Genomic DNA, 16,809 nt, shown 5'->3' on the forward strand with positions numbered 1-16,809 from the left:
GTAACATTGAGTTTCCAATTTCGCTTTATTTGAAGCTCACCTATGTTACAACAGTTAGAATTGATTTCGAAACTGACTTCCAAATGTATTGATACTCGATTTTTCTTCATTGGAGATTACTATCCGTTTGAAGTTAGAGTATTTTTAAGTTACACTTAAACTCAGTGATACCAAAGACTTCCTAAAATTTTCACGATAATCAGATTATTTTTTGAAATTCAAATTTTAGAATTCTCTGTAGTCAGAATCGAATTTACCGACCCCACAAATCCTTAGCAAACAAGGTCTTCTTCAAGTTTCTTTGTTAGAAAGCTTCCGTTAGAAAGCTTCTCAAAGTTAACGTACATTATACTCACGGAAAAGAGCACTGTAAACGTCATAGAAATTTCCACAAAAGCTTTGAGAATATCGTCGGATTACGCGTGATTTTTACACACAATTTTTTAATGAAAAAAACTTCATATCTCTCTCTCTCTCTCGCCATAAAATGTAAGACATGATTAAACGAAGTTATCTAACTGATTACGGGAATAAGTATCCCAAAAAATGAGGATAATCCCTTCTTGTTCTTTACAATTTAAAGACATCTTTATGTTACAATTATTTCATTCTGGCTTTGAATTTTTAATTCGAAGAATTGTGGTTTAATTAAATTAAGTCTCCTTGTGTGATCTTTCACAGTACTTTGTTTAATCTTGTGGTATCATTAGAAGGATTTGCCGAGTCACGTGCCCTATTTTATGCTCGAACACACTCGTCTTTTCATGGCATCTCTTCGGGTATAAATAATGATCACTCGAGACTTCGTGCCATCGACTTTGATCCCCATTTCTACACCACGTGAACCGTATGAAAGTCCGACAGAATCGCCGCAAGAACACTTTGCAAAAAGCTTGCACGATGCGATGGCCTGCCCTGACAGATTCAGAAAACGCAATAGCGGAAAAACGAATTTCTTGCCTCTTCCTGTATTGATTTCACGACTGTCGAAGAAGTGATTCCTCCGATTATTAGTCAATCTCTCTACAAATAATTCTATTAGCGCCTCCCTTTAAAAATGCAATGTATAATGTACAACGAGATCAAGATTAATGAAATGATGTGAAAGGGACAATTTTTAAAGGTTGTAACTCGACAAAGAACCCTTAAAATTTTCAAACGTACGAGCGAGGGAAAGGTTCCGTGGAGAGTTCATCTGGAAACGTGCCAAACGCTTCTCCACCAACATTGCAGCGACATTGAACGCAACTTTTCTAATAAGAGCATCAGCCTCGATATCCAATAGAATCTATTCTGTGCTACTCTAGCCATTTTTGTCTCGCGAAATATACCGTTATATTCGCAATAAACGATAATTCGAAATTCCTGCGAAAGAGGTCAATGATCTCGAAATTTCACAGGCACCTCCATACGCTCTAAAATATCTATTAAGTTCGAACCTGAGGTGCTTCAAAAAATTGCTTCCCTTATCGAGTTTTCGAACTAAACCGCAATATACGACCGATGCACCGTTGCGGCTGTATACTTGCATGGACTCTCCAGTCGTTGACCTTAAACAGCGAAAAATGCACGATAAATGCAGATGGATCCGCGCCAGAAGCTTTTGCCGTTGCACTATGGCATTGGTCGCAATTCTTCTGCCAAATCCTTTAAACTCCGATACACATATTTTCGAGATGGAACCCTTAGGCGAAGGGATTTACACAAATATAAGAAATACTTCTCTTTTCCATCATAAAAGTGTAAAAATAGCTATTTCTTCGAACATTGCGAACATGCCCTTCGCAAGTAAATGTATATATTAGCTTGTAGTGTGTTTTCTTTTCCAATCTTATAAGTTTTTGGAAATCCAGACCATCGAGACGCCAAGAGAAAACAACTAAATTTCATACATTTTTTTGGATTATTGTATCGAATTACATAAATGAAAAAAAAATAATATATAATTATTTATTCGTTTTTTTTTCAAACAATTTATTACATAAAATAAAAAAGTACATTTCACAATATAAAACACAATAAATACATACAACATGAAAAGTTTGAGAAGAGAATATTGCGTATATTGTGTGTTATATGTTATGTGTACAATAGCTATCTGCGTTGCAAAAGCGTCGATAAAACGTTATCGTCAATTTTAATTCCGTTACGAAACAATGGTACGTTAGCGCGTTTTGCGGCATACGGTATAATTCTGAGATTTTACTAGCAAATATACGCGACGGCGCTGCGGCGCGGCGTTTCGAGCATTGAAACAACAGGATCGAGTTCTCGAGTAATGGCACGTTATTGAACATTGGCGCGCGAGTATCGTCATCAGTGAAGCTTACGCATCACTGGCCATCCTTTGATACGCGCGCTTCGTTAATTGTGAAAAACGAAGTTATTGGATATCTCGTTTCGCGTAATGCCAATAGGCCCCTCCCACTCCGCATGACTTTGAAAAGCAAAGGCTGAACGTTCAATAGTCCCTTCATTTCTCCGCTACTAACTACCACCGTCCATTTCGGTCTCGACAACGAGAGGCAACGATTTACGTTCCGTTATCTCTCCTGTTTGTCGGAGTTTTCCTGCCTCCTTGAGCAGGCAAGACAGATAATAGGATATACCGATACCTATAATCAGCGAATGTTGTCGGGAATTATCCGAACAAGGAACCCTCTCTTTTCCTTCAAGGTACTCCTATTTGCGGCCATCCATTCTCTTGCTTGTATTTTTTAAAAATACAAACCTGTAATGTGACATTAATGGCATGTTTTACAAATGATGGAATAGAAACAATGAGATTTAATCAATCGCTGTCAGATAAGTTGGACCATTAATCGTACAAGGGCTCATACGATGATGACCGGAATCGATATCCACGTGATTCTTAACGCGTATGATTAATAACAGTAAAGAGCACGTCTAATTGGCTACATGGTAACTCACTAACTGTAAGCATTCATTATACTTTTGTAAGAACCAACTGCCAATTAATGGAAAGCCATTATTTCTTTTAAAAGGATTATTTTTCAATTAATTGACTATTGGTTTTCACAAAACGTCGGATATTATATTAACACAATGTGTTCACTCGTGTAGACAATTAGACGCTCCTCCTTCATGTAATTTGTATAAACTGTCGTTCATTATGAATTAATGCAAACGTTTTACTGAAATAAGTACATGCAAGAATGCATGCAAGCATACAAAGTTCGATAAAAAAAATAATGCGTCCAGGCATCAGTGAGTCGAGAATGCCAATCAGTATACGGAAAGAACAATTTTGCTGACGTATCTAAACATTTAGGTACATACAGATCTGAAAATAATTTTGTTAGATCCTCAAAATAATTATATAGGAAGTATGATGAATAATGCTCTGCAAAAAGTTTTAATATTCTAGCAACCAGCTTGAACATCCTACATAATTATTTTGATGGTCCAACTAAATTATTTTCCAACTAAATTATTTTATTACAGAGATCTGTATTTTCAATTCTTCACCTAAATTTTTAAACACTTTAACAAAACCGTTTTTTCCATATATAGAAGATAAGACACGCTGGTCCCGCGAGATTATCACGATTAAGTTCGTCATATCGATAATAATTTCGCTTATCGCTCGCGCCTCCAGGGAGATACACACCGATATAAGAGCGGCGATTATCGATACTTCGTCGCCGTATATGAAATATACGACCAGTTATCGTTAAATCGTAATTAATGATTCGCGTTACGACGAACACAACCGTTGAACCGACGCTTCTACAAATACACGTGCGGGATGAAAATTAATGGACGGAATAATCCCTTTCATTAATCACATTGTGTTGCAGTCTTTTCGCGAACGGCTCTGCGCGCGTCTCTGTTCTGGCGAAAAACACGTTCAATAATTCTTTATCACTTCTCAGGATGGGAAAGTCCGCCTCGTCCGTGAATTAAAATTTTTAGCCACGCGGTGGCGGCCAAAAGTGCACGCTCATAGCGATATCTTTTCCGAAGGCAGTACGTCATGAGAAAATACGCCGCTCGGAAAACAACGGAAGAAGAACAATAATTTTTAACTTTGCATCATTATTCATACGCGCTTATTCCATTAACTTTGCTATTTTACCGCGCCATTGCATTGTCCGCTGCCATTATGCAGAAGACCAAGCAACAGCGTTAGCATTAACTTTACATACAGGACCGTAGCGTGGAGCGCTGACATCTCAGCAGTATTGTCTCGGCAAACAGGGCTTATTGCCAAACTATGCTTACGAGACGCTTATGATTTGATAATGGCTTAATGCTAGTTTGTATAGACATATGCGCGCGCGAGTACAGCCACGGAGTCCGCCATGCAACCTGTTACCGCAACCGCAATTAATTTATCAAGTTAAGACGCAGTTATGTCATTGTCGTTCCCAACACCAGTCATGCTACTTCATGCATGTGCTGCGCATTTCGCTCTTGTATGCTATATCTAATTAGCCGGTGCTGTATGCCCTCACATTTAAACGCTCTAATTTGTACTTTAGAGTCGTACTTATCAGCTGTCTGCTTGAACGACGATAGAAATCACGCGGGCGATAATACAAATGAAAATCGTTTTCTTTTCTCTAACGCTGTAATTTAATTAATAATTAATGTACGTGTCAGTACGACTTTTTCGAATCGATCGTAGTGATACAGCGTTATAATACACGGATGAATTTTCTGTTCGGAACTTTTATGTCAACGAATGTGCATTGCAAAACGAGAAAACGAGAAGGAAAATTTAATTTACAGACTCGTTAGGCGCCTCGCTCTTCATTGTTTGCTCGTACGCTGATACTGACAGCACGTAGCAAGTTCTCCAAACATTTCCGAAGAGCACCGGGGTACGCGTTAATATTTCGATATAACCGAAGCTATCGCGAGGACAGATCCAAAGGGAGATACAATCAACGGCCGTGCAACACGCAAGGTCACGCCTACTCGCATTGAAAAGAGGCAAAACCGTATATCCTGCCTACAAATACGAGGGTAAATACGTCGCTTTGGATGTCACACAATATCTGCACGCATTTTTCATTTGTTTACAAAGCGATGAAAAAGTGAAAACTGAAAGAAAGGTTTAGCTCAGGTTCGCGATAAATTTGCGAATTTTTAAAGCGGCCGTGTCATCGAGAATATCTATATTGAGAAAAATTAATTATTTGATTAAATTAATTTAGTTTGTCTTTATTGAAGAATGTATGTATTTATGTTAAATATAATATGTTTGATTTAATACATTCTTCTCATCAAAAGAAATAAAGACAAACTAAATTAATTTAGTCAAATAAATCTTTTTTAGCGCATCGCCGTCTTTTAAAATGACATAATTTAAAAAATTAATCTAATTAATTAAGAGAAATCCTATAATCGGTCAAAGTGAGTTTTAGTGCTTGAATACTTCGGTGTGAATTTATGTGAATTTATATCTAATTCTGCAAAAAAATTTTTAATTTGAAGAAAAATTATTAATTAATCAAATAACATGATCAAATGTCTTTATGGAGTTTCTACAATAAGCCATTACCTAAGCTTTAAATCTTCAGCCGTAAGAAATTAATCAATCAGTCGATTATTCTTTTCACATTCGATTGTGATTTGTCAATTTTTTATGGCTTAAGACTTAAAGCTTAGGTAATGACTTATTGTATTGTAGAAATTTAAATTTTAAATATATAACTTTGTAAAAAACATCCTGCGTATGTGACTGTATGCTCCTTATTTATATGTATTGTAGAAAGCCTATTAACCGGTTAAGTGGTATTGTAGCATATATGCACAAAAAGTATCCGTGCCAAAAGTGGTATTGTAGCATATATACACATCTTGAATAACTTCTATATTATTCAACGAATTTGCTTGAAATTTGGTATACTATTGTTTTTTGGGCTTCTGAACTCGATTTTGGCGTCAAATTTGTAAAATTTGATGGCGATTTTTGAACTCGGACATGTTTTACATTTATTTGTAAATATCGCGCTGGAACGAATCAGTCCGGCTCTTTATATACGAAATGAAATCAGCGACCCAAAAAACCCCCAGGGCCAAATTTTGGTATATTTTAGTTCACAATTGACGCCTACCACTTTTGGCACGGAATGTTTTAAAAAGCCTACCACTTAACCAGTTAAATGTTACTTTATAGGATGAAAAAGCCACTATAGAGGCGCTGGAACAGTATCATATATAGTTTGAAACAAGAATATAATAAAACAATAAATTATAACAAATCTTATTCAAGAAAAAACTGTAAGATTTGAAAAATGGACCTCCGTTCTCCAAAGGTTAAAAAATCATCCTTTTTGAATTGTAATAATTTCGTTTATTAACCATTTAAAAAAATTTGTGAAGTTAAATTTATTCACTTTTGACTGATAGGTGATGTTTATCTTACTCATTCATGATAATAACTCGAAAATCACGTTTTTAAGCTGTGTCACTTTTGAAAAAAAGGGAGTGAATGACTTTATAAGTATGGATCAACATGCGTTGTCGTTAAATGCCAAAAGCATGTTTTCCCCGAAGAAATGCGCATTATTTCGTGACGTATAATCGGTGACTATGCGACGTCTATAAACCTCGTTCATCTCGTCGAGATTTCAGCCTGCGTCAACATCTGTCGATTGCGCTCGTCGATCGTGCCGCGTTACGGGAGACAAATAAGTGCAGCCCGTCATTGAATCGATTAATAATTTCATTCTGTCAATTTAAGGATTCACCCCGTTAAATGTTCCATTACGTAAAGTATTCATACTGCCACAAAATCGCGATTACTGTGAGTACCGGTCAAATTGCGAGAATCAAATCGGTGTATATAGAACTTAATGATACAGTGGTCAGGCAGCCATTATACAAAACGGTATTATGCGCAGCGTGCATTTGACGATTGTTTGGATTGACGTTATTCGCCGTTGATACGTCAATTAACGATTTTCTATTGCGTTTTGTTGCAAGAGAGAAAATACGGAGTTAACGATATTGTGCACATTCGTCGCATTCACAAAGCTCCGATAAAATCGTCATTCTACTGATAAAGTTCCCAGTGTAAATGTGTATTAATAACCAAGTTCACCTTCGTGCACATCGTAAATTCACAGTTTTAAATATTTGTTGGGAATTTAATATATCGCGATATTTATTAAAGTATTATTTTATTATGTCAAACATTTTGTTAGGAATTTAATATATCACGATATTATTAATATTATGTTATGTCGTTATATTGCGCGTTTTATTATACACGGTACATTGACCTATGGATATGTATATATTATATTAAGCACGTTTGTATATTCTGTACTTTTCTTATTATTTAAAATAAGATTCTACGGGCAAACGTAATTACACGCGCATAAAGGAAATGGATGTTGAAATAGACGTAAAAATTATGTTATCAAAGCGCCTTTAAATGTATTATCACGTAAAAGATAAGATCGTATCAGCTTGTACTAATTTCACCGTTATATTTTACATTAAGCCGTGAAATTACTTCGTTGTTTATTTACGAATAAAGTATCGCTATTTTTTTTCTCCTATCCACCCGGTGCATTTGCTCGCTTTTTCATTTTCCTGCAAAACGAGATTTTGGAAATTTAGCGCTATTTACATTTCGATCATTTACGCCCATTGGACAATTCGCCGTCGGCCGGCCGGTGCGCGAACGTAAACGCATGTATGTCGATCACGTTGCACGCATGAACGGAATCTGTGATCGATAAACATATAGATCACGCCCCACGGTACACAAGTAGATACTGGCGATGACGATAGGTATGACGATAGTGAATCTACGCTCTCTTGCAATATGTCGAAAATCTACATTTCCATTTATATGGAAATTGCAAAATCACGCTTTTGTCCGATCAATTAGCGACGGACTATCGGCGGTACGTGAAATCACGGATATCGCTTATTCGGCTGAGGGGGACTGCTTTCGCCACGACACCTGCGCAATCCATTACCGCGTAAGATTACGGCAGCGTACGCGAATATGAAACGATTAATATCGGTGCCGCTTGCGGATATGATATATCGCTTCGATATTAAGTGATTCAAGAAACGGACGATGAACAAACATACCTTAACTTATACGGTTTGTTATCGTCCTCGCTGCACGCTCGCGACTAATTTAAAGAATCAAAAGAGGAGACATGAGCTTAATAGAATTACGAAGTAAAAATTGTGTCAAGCCACGGTAAAAATATCATAAATGAAAATAACTGCACGGAAAAAACGTTCTTGCTGAAGTATCTAAAAGTTTAACTAAATACAGATCTGAATATAATTTTTAAAAATTATCAAAATAATTATATAACATGATTTGCAATGCTACAAAAATGTTGACATTCTAACAATCAGCTGGAGCGTTTCACATAATTATTTTGATAGTCTCTCTTTTTCTCTTTTTCTTTGTCTATTTAATAACAAAATTTAATTAAATAAGAGAAATCCTATTCGGTTGAAGCGGAGTTTTGTAGTGCTTAAATATTTCTTGTGAAAATTTATAAATCATTCTAATTACCGCGCAACGAAATCTCTTAAAACGCAATTTATGAGCAAAATCAGAATAGTAATATCACTTAACAAATTGTATAAGCAATTTAATAATTTTTTTTAATGCTAATAAACTTCTTTCATAAGAATATCAATCGTCAAACGTTAATAGAAATCTGTGAATAAGTTATTGCGAAAAATATTACTTCGGCCAGGATACATATATTTAAGCATTAAAATTTACTTCGATCGAATATAAGATTTGTCCCATTTAGATTTATTCTCATCAGTCTAAATTCCTACCATATTGTTAATAATAAAATGTCAAATAGCATCGAAAGTAAAAAAATATAGTTGAATTAAGATGTAATATTTATATGAAAAATTGTCTTTTTTTCTCACTCTCTTTGTCTCATTCTATACGCCGGAAGTAAAGAAAATATTATCTTACGATTGGTTTTAAAATATCATAGACGATAGAAATATGGCGGAAAATTCCGCTATCTTAATAGCCAAGCTTATAAAATAATGAGCGAGTAATAAAAAATACTGTTTAAAGCTGCTAAAGTTTACGTGAAATGCTTTCATGCTAGCTTTATTTTTTCATAATATAAAATTAAAAGATAATTGTATGAAATAGAATCTTCACTTTATGTATAGTTAAAAATGATTTATATGTAAACATGATGTTTCAAAATATGAAAATAAATAGCATGAGTAGAATATTTTGTTGAAACTATATAAACCGAGGGAAATAAATAAAGTCTGTTGAGACAAATCCCACTGAGGTTGTGAAAGCAAGCTTGCATGTAGGCGATATGCACAGCCAAATCGATTAACACCGACTGCGCGATGGTCAAAGCGGCGCGGCAAAACTATGTCATAAGCATAAATAAAATATTTCGTGGAAAGTGACTACAGGACTCATAGACGAATACGAATAACAATGACACGGACGCACGATCGGGCCAATACAAATAATGTCGCCGTGATGAATTGGAATCGCGAATTTCCATCTAATTACTCGCTGACATCCATCATATCGATCAAACCAAATATGTGCCTACGTAAACGCATTGCATCGATTTCCGATGTTGTAGAAGCCACTGTCAATCGTTGACAAAGTGACATACACATTAAGAATTCCTTACTAACTCTTCGGAAAAGCTCTTATGAAAAGATGACGAGACAGAATTTTTGGAAAGGATTATTAAAATAGATCGTTTTAAGGTGTGATTTTTTTCAGTCGTACTGATACTGGTGTTGTAATTATCATTGTTTCAATTATCTTTTCCACTTCACATCGAGAAAAATGTTTGATATTTATAATTGCATGGTAAAATAATAATTAGAAGTAATAATTATTAACAAATTATGCTGTATTTTTATAGTTACTGCTATAATATTAGAAAAAATAGTCATATTTACAGTTCTATCAAAAAATATATAATTGACAATAAAATGATTAAATTGTACACTGAAAAATATTTACAAAATTTTAATAAGCATTTGTTTAAATAGTTTATATAGTATATTTATAATTGTATTTAGTATATTTGTTTAAACTAACTAAACATTTATTTACGGTAAATAAATATTATTCATTGTCAATAAAAAAAATGATACTTAAATCAAATTAATGGTTATTCTTATATCAAATAAATATACATTTACATTTTACAGTAAATATTGGTAATATAAACAAATATTTATTAAAATTTAATTAATACATTTTTTCAATGTAGTTAAATTTTGATAATAGCAATCATTTTTTCTCTTGCATGTAAATTGAATGTGTATGTGCATCTTACACAAGTGTAATTGAAAATAGTAAACACTATTACCTATATGTTTCAACGATAAAATGTTTATCTAAAATACACGCCAGTCTAAATATTACTCGTCTAATCTCACGATAACATTTGCACATGCATGTTCCACGAAGGCCATTGAAATGTTAGTTGTGCTACGAAAAGTTACAAAGGAAAACTGGAAAAAGGCTAATTCTGAAGTTTAAAATCATTGCAAGCTTTTAAAAACTAGATTTAAAAAATTAATTCAGAAGCACTTTACATAATTTAATATGAAAAACCTGAAACGTTGAACTTTTGTGGACACTGACATTTAATCTCGATCATGCTAATAATTCGCTCGAAATATCGTATTCATATAACGAATTGTTTCTATAATAATGCAAGTGATATAAACATTACTCGAATGCTCCAATTGTTAAAATTACCGTAACGCGAAGCTCTCATAATTGAAGTGGAATTTTGCAAACCAATTATGCTGCATTAATGCAATTGTAAAAGGAAAAAAAAACAATTGTATAGGAGATACGTTTTACCGTTACACAAACGGCAGTAAATTATTCATTTATCGAGTGAACATTCTATAGTTTTTCGGACGTTCCTGTAATAACCTAGTATGTTCGTCGCAAACTGCATTTCGCTCGGTCGTACGAGCAGCTCGGGGCCATAGGATTAAATGCCGCAGCTTATGCAACAGTATATCGTACGACTGCGGACGGCGCTAACTAATTCAGGGTCGAACGAATTCGAAACTTCGTGTTCGGTATTAGCTTTTAAGACTCTCTTTACGTTGACTAATAACTGTAGTAATAATGTGACCACCATTAACTGATAAATGTTATTGTAAAAAATCAATTTTTACTTATGCACAAAAATATCAAAGAAGAAAGAGACAGAGAGAATTGTTAAACGTATTCAGAATCGATAATATGGAATATTCAACCGATGTCGCAAATACGAACGTTTTGTGAGAATACAAACTGGAAATGGTTACATGTACGTTCGAGAGGCGCGTAACACGCATAATTCAGAAATATTAGCGGCCGGCATATATAGAACGTATAATATAGCAAATTTACCGTCCTATATTCGTACTTGTTATTATCTCCTTTTATGTATCCTACTGATATTCGCAACTGTCACATTCAAATGCCTATTAAGGTAAGTGTCCCAGTAGCCGGACATTTAAGCGTTAGGTTCTCATAAATAATACCATTTATAATATCAAAAAGATTTTTAATATAAATATTTGTATTCATTTGAAAACTCAAGACTCCCTTAAGCAAGGAAATATTATTTGAACCCACTTATAACAATTATTAATTAAAATATTTAAATAAATAATAGAATGCGTCAATGTACCAGTGGCCGGACAAGTCGGTCGAACACTGAGACGTAATTGTCCCAGTGTTCGACCACAATTGGAAAATTAATATGCTGACGGAAAATAATAATGTAAATAGAGATGTTTAATGACAAAAGACAACTAATTCAAATTGATCTTTAAGGTAAAAAAAAGCATTTGAGATTAATATAAATAAATAAAGTTTTGTGTAACTGTTCGATCCCAGTGACTGAACATGTATCTATATCCGGACATAACCTATGTCCATTTACATAACACTTTATTTATTTAAGTTAATATTAGTCTCAAATACGCTTTTTAAAACGTAATATTATAATTTAATTGTAATCTTTAAATGCAATTAAATTATAATACTGTAATAAAAAAAGCATTTGAGATTAATAATAATAAATTTTGTGTAAGTGTCCGGACACTGGGACGTTTACCTTACACGGAAAAACGATGTTTTGCTAAAATATCCAAAAATTTAGCTAGATATAGATCCGAAGATAATTTTGTTGGACTGGAAATAATTTTGTTGGCATAATTAGGAATCTCGAACATGAAGAACAATACTGCAAAAAGTTTTGACATTCTAGCAACTAGTTTGAGTGCCCTACATAATTATTTTTATGATTTAACAAAATCATATATTTTCAGTCTCTCAGTTAAATTTTTAGATCTCAAATTGGTTCCTAGAATATCAAAACTTTTTGTAGCATTGCTTATCATATTTGAGTTTCCTACAAAATTATTTTCAAATCTGTGTCATAACTAAATTTGTAGAACTCAAACTGATTTCTAGAATTTCAAAACTTTTTATAGTATTACTTATCATGTTTGAATTTTCTACAGAATTATTTTGATGGTCTAACAAAATTATTTTCTGAATTTGTCCAGTTAAATTTTTAGTTGCTTCAGCCAAAGTATTCTTTTTGTGTGCGAAATGAATACTGACTTTGATTACTTAGCCAATATGACGATAATAATAGTATTTATTGAATATAGAAGCGAGCAAATGGCGTGTCACATGATAAACATTCTCCAATATCGTTCAGCTGTATGCGAAGATTCAGGATTTGTTAAAGATGTAATTAAAAAAGGGAGTCACTCCGACTTAGAGTGATTCTAAGATTATAAGTCTTCAGGCATAATTTTTTCGAGACTAGGTAAAAACCGCACGAACTTTTCTTGTGCCCGCCTTTGTACGCGGGTACAAACCTTCCTCCTTCAAAGGAAGGTGTTCTACTTCACGCGAACGATCCGCGTCCTTCCACGCGCTCAACTTGCTATATCGAACGGGGTTAAATATAAGTATAAAAGTTATATACGAGAGAGAACCTATAAGTTCGAAGAAACGCGTGCTCGAGCGATGAACGGCGAGGAGGTGCCGATGATAGCGGAGTGACTTTAAACACGTCCTGATGCTGCCGATCGCTAATCGGCGCCACGTATGAGATATTTGCGGACAAGTGTTCTATGAAAAATGTTCGCGTTCATGCGTGCCCCGATTTATCCGCGCCAGAAGCCCATCATCGAGCTACTCCGTGCGATAAATCTTCGCGTCGCCGAGACGAGAAGCTTAATTCAAGCGAAGAAAATCGCGCCTACGATCCTCGAGAGATGTTCATCCTCAGCGATGATGCTTAATGTCAACACGAATAATTAGCAATCTGCGGGTCCGATTTCGGGTTCGATCTTGGCTCCCATCCTATATATCACGTTAAGAAGTTAAACATTAATTAAGGCCTGGTTTTTTATTTTCTATATTGTTAAATATCAAAGGAGCACTGCTAACCCAATTCCTTAAATTAAATAACGTTTTGTTATTTTTAACTTATACGTCATACGTATCAAAATATAATAAGTCAATTCATTTTTGTGGTTAGTTTCAAAGTCCATATTAACGTATGAACTTAATAAATAATAAGCTAAATTTCAGTTACATTTAATATATTTATTTAATTCAAAATTTTAATTCCATGTTTTAGTTAAATTAATGACTTTGTATTGTGTAGAAGCAGAGGCGATAGAAATAATTAAAAATAAATTAAGTATAATTTGACATAATTTAATAGAGAGTGTACTTAACTTGATAATGTAAAAATTATATTTTTTCTAGCCTATGGTTGATATATATTATACCAAATTGATGGTTTTATGGTGAGTAACTTTCAAAATTATCATTACAAAACCATCAGTTTAGTGATTAACTACAGCTAAAAAAATAAAATTTTTACCTTAAGTTAAACGAGATTAAATCTAACAAGTTAATCAGAAAATAAAAACCCTAAGGCCCGGTTTTTCATTTTTTAATTAACTTGTGATTAGACTTAACCTGATGACAATGTAAAAATTATATCTTTTTAGCCGTGATTAATCACTAAATTAGCGGTTTTATAGTCATTTTTAAGTTACTATTAGAAAACCATTAGTTTAATCATTAACTATAGCTAGAAAAACACAATTTTTACATTATCATTAAGTTAAATGAGGTTAAGGCTAAACCACAAGTTAACCAGATAATGAAAAACCAACTCTAAGAGATCTACTTTGATAGAAAGAATTGAGATTAAAGCAGTATAAAAACTGCGGAATAAAAAGAATAAGAATTTAAAGGCTCAAGAATAAAACGGAATTGATAAAAAAAGAGTAAAAGGCGCAAGAACAAATGTGTTATATAACAAAGAAAGACAGGTTAAAAAACCTTAACTCTCGCCACCTGATGAAATACTGTAAAATAAATACAAGGTGCTTTCCATTTAATGACACAAGTCAACACAACCATTATTCTATCTTTCTTAGCATTTCATGAATAATAAAAATAGAACGACATTTGTGTTGACTCGTGTCACCAAACGGAAAGTACCTATATTCGTCGTCAGCGCGAACTTGAATGCGTGGGACGATCGGCGTTGATAAGAGTCGTACTCCAGCGACCGTAGTAAAATCCACGTAAGCGCGATCGCGGCGGGCGGCTCGTTGAAGTGAACGCGAGACGGCTGATCGCGACGGCGCAAATAAAGCGTGCGCTAATAATAAAAAAAAATTGCACCTCGGAGAATCCCGCGTTCTCAGCCATTTTTCTTCGACAACAAACGCACGTCATCGTACACCTCCGAAAGGATCGTGGGCGGTCCTGGCCAGCGTGGGCCGAACATTCCGCAACTCGTCCGCATCGTTCACCAACGTTCGACGATTATGCCTGCGTAATTACAGCCAGCGCGGCACAGCCGTCAGATTCTGACGTCTGTTTGTCCATTACGGCGATCGATGTTATCGCGCGCTGATTATCGTACGGCACATTTCGCGGCTAAATACGCGACACGATCCGAGTTATGGCTTTCTATCAAGGTGGAGTAATACCTACAAACATCGAACAGTTTTTAGTTTGACTTGAGCCGCTACTTTGTCATTCCCACATTTATTTCGTTATTTATTCTGATAGTAAATAATCAGTTTAACATAAAAGAGTCAGTCGTTGTGTAATATATTATTTAAGAGATCCGCGAGAATACTTCGCACAGATACAAACTCATAACCTTCTGTCGAGAGAGGCGGAATAATACCTACAAACATCGAACGTCTCGGTTTGACTTCAGCTGCTGCTTCGTCCAGTTATGCCCAAGTTTATTTCGTGCCGTTATTTATTCTGACAATAAATAATCATCAGTTTAATAAGAGAGCCAGTCGTCGTCGTGAAATCTATTATTTAAGAGTAGAGACTCGCGAGAATATATTTCAAATACAAACTGGAGAAAGGAGAAATAGACATCAGCTATTATTTAGCGCAAAGGTGAAGTTATGTTAATAAGTTCAGTTCCAAGGCTCGCTCGTTGCCATTAACGAGTCAGACGACGTATCGAGTCAATTAGGAAAATCATCTGAGCGAGAAAATGCATATCGGAGCGTATCGGTTATCCGATTGAGAGGAACAGAGAGATTCCGTCGAGGGTTTGACAGGCGCGGACAGGCAAAGGTCTGGAAGTTTTGACAGTCGAGCTGTCATATCGAAAGAAGCGTCGCGACGGGAGCGGCGGGAATCCCGTGACGCGGCCCGGGGCGAAGTCCACGGCGACGAGGTCCGACGGAGCCGGGCACGCTCCGCTCCGTCGGCGACAGCGACGGCGCTCCTCACTCGCACTCACCAGGTGTAGCACGGTGTCGACGACCTCCCGATTGGACACCTGTCCCACCTCGATCAGGCCGATCAGCACGGCGAACTTGAGGCTGTCGTTCATCGCCATCGCCACCACCTCCTCGGGCCGCTTGATGTCACTGAACGGCGGGCTCTTGAGGTCCGCCATCGCGACGGACGTTTAACGCAACCGCGTCCGCGCGTCCACACTCGCGAGGTTACCGGGGGGGACTAGGATCGCTTCACACGAGGTTACGGGTCCTATCAACGGGAGCGTTTCGCCGTCACATGATAATACAACACAAATTGATCTGCCATGTTAGAAAGTGGGCACTGTTGTGAGCACTGCCAGCCGCGCCGGCCCGAATGTTCCTAGGCGGCACCGACACACACACCTGACACACCGACGGCGCGTGCGAGCTTACGCGAGCTACGCCGGCGCTGCGAAACGTCCGGCGTCGCGACGGCGCGGCGCTCGGACTCACCGCAAGCCGCGACGCGTGGCGCATGTGTCGACGCGCCGCGAAATTTACGAAGCTTATAAGCGTCTGTCGATGCTCGACGCTGTTTACGCGGTAATGATCCTCGTTAACGTTAATTAACTTCGTCGTTTATTAACCTTTTCGGAGATATTGGCATACTTGTCTATTTTTAGTCTTTTAACACTTAAAAATGTTTAATATTAAACCTCTTTTTTTTTAATTAAACTATAATTTATGCCTGTTTCTACCAATGTTAGATTAATTTTAATCTTGGTTCAACTTATTCTTTATCTTTTTTAATTCTTAGAATTAGAAAAAGATGTAGAGTTAGAGTTGAATCGAGATTAAAATTAAACTGCATTGATTAGAAATTAAATTAAAATGACATAAAATATAGTACAGTCCAGCAATAAAAATAAATTAGAAGAAAAACACAATTAATATGGCAAATATGTAATAAATAAAAAAGAAATCCCATTATATAATGAAAGACATTATGTTTGTACCTAAATCAGTCGGTCTTAAAAACCCAATCTT

The 16,809-nt window shown here is 35.7% G+C and overlaps 1 protein-coding gene across 10 annotated transcripts in view; it reads right to left on the reverse strand.

Annotated features, from left to right (window-relative positions):
- Positions 1-16,221, reverse strand: part of rg (A kinase anchor protein rugose) — a 365,249-nt gene extending 349,028 nt beyond the window's left edge. For all 10 annotated transcript variants that reach the window (XM_018452260.1, XM_018452252.1, XM_018452282.1 and 7 more), the window contains exon 1: positions 15,801-16,221. In XM_018452260.1, the coding sequence (XP_018307762.1) occupies positions 15,801-15,959 (159 nt within the window). In that variant the 5' untranslated portion in view covers positions 15,960-16,221. The remainder of the gene's footprint in view (positions 1-15,800) is intronic.
- Positions 16,222-16,809: the final 588 nt, after the last annotated feature.

This window comes from Mycetomoellerius zeteki, unplaced genomic scaffold (genome assembly GCF_001594055.1).
Source record: "Mycetomoellerius zeteki isolate Tzet28-1 unplaced genomic scaffold, Tzet1.0 scaffold108, whole genome shotgun sequence".
NCBI classification, from domain to species: Eukaryota; Metazoa; Arthropoda; class Insecta; order Hymenoptera; family Formicidae; genus Mycetomoellerius; species Mycetomoellerius zeteki.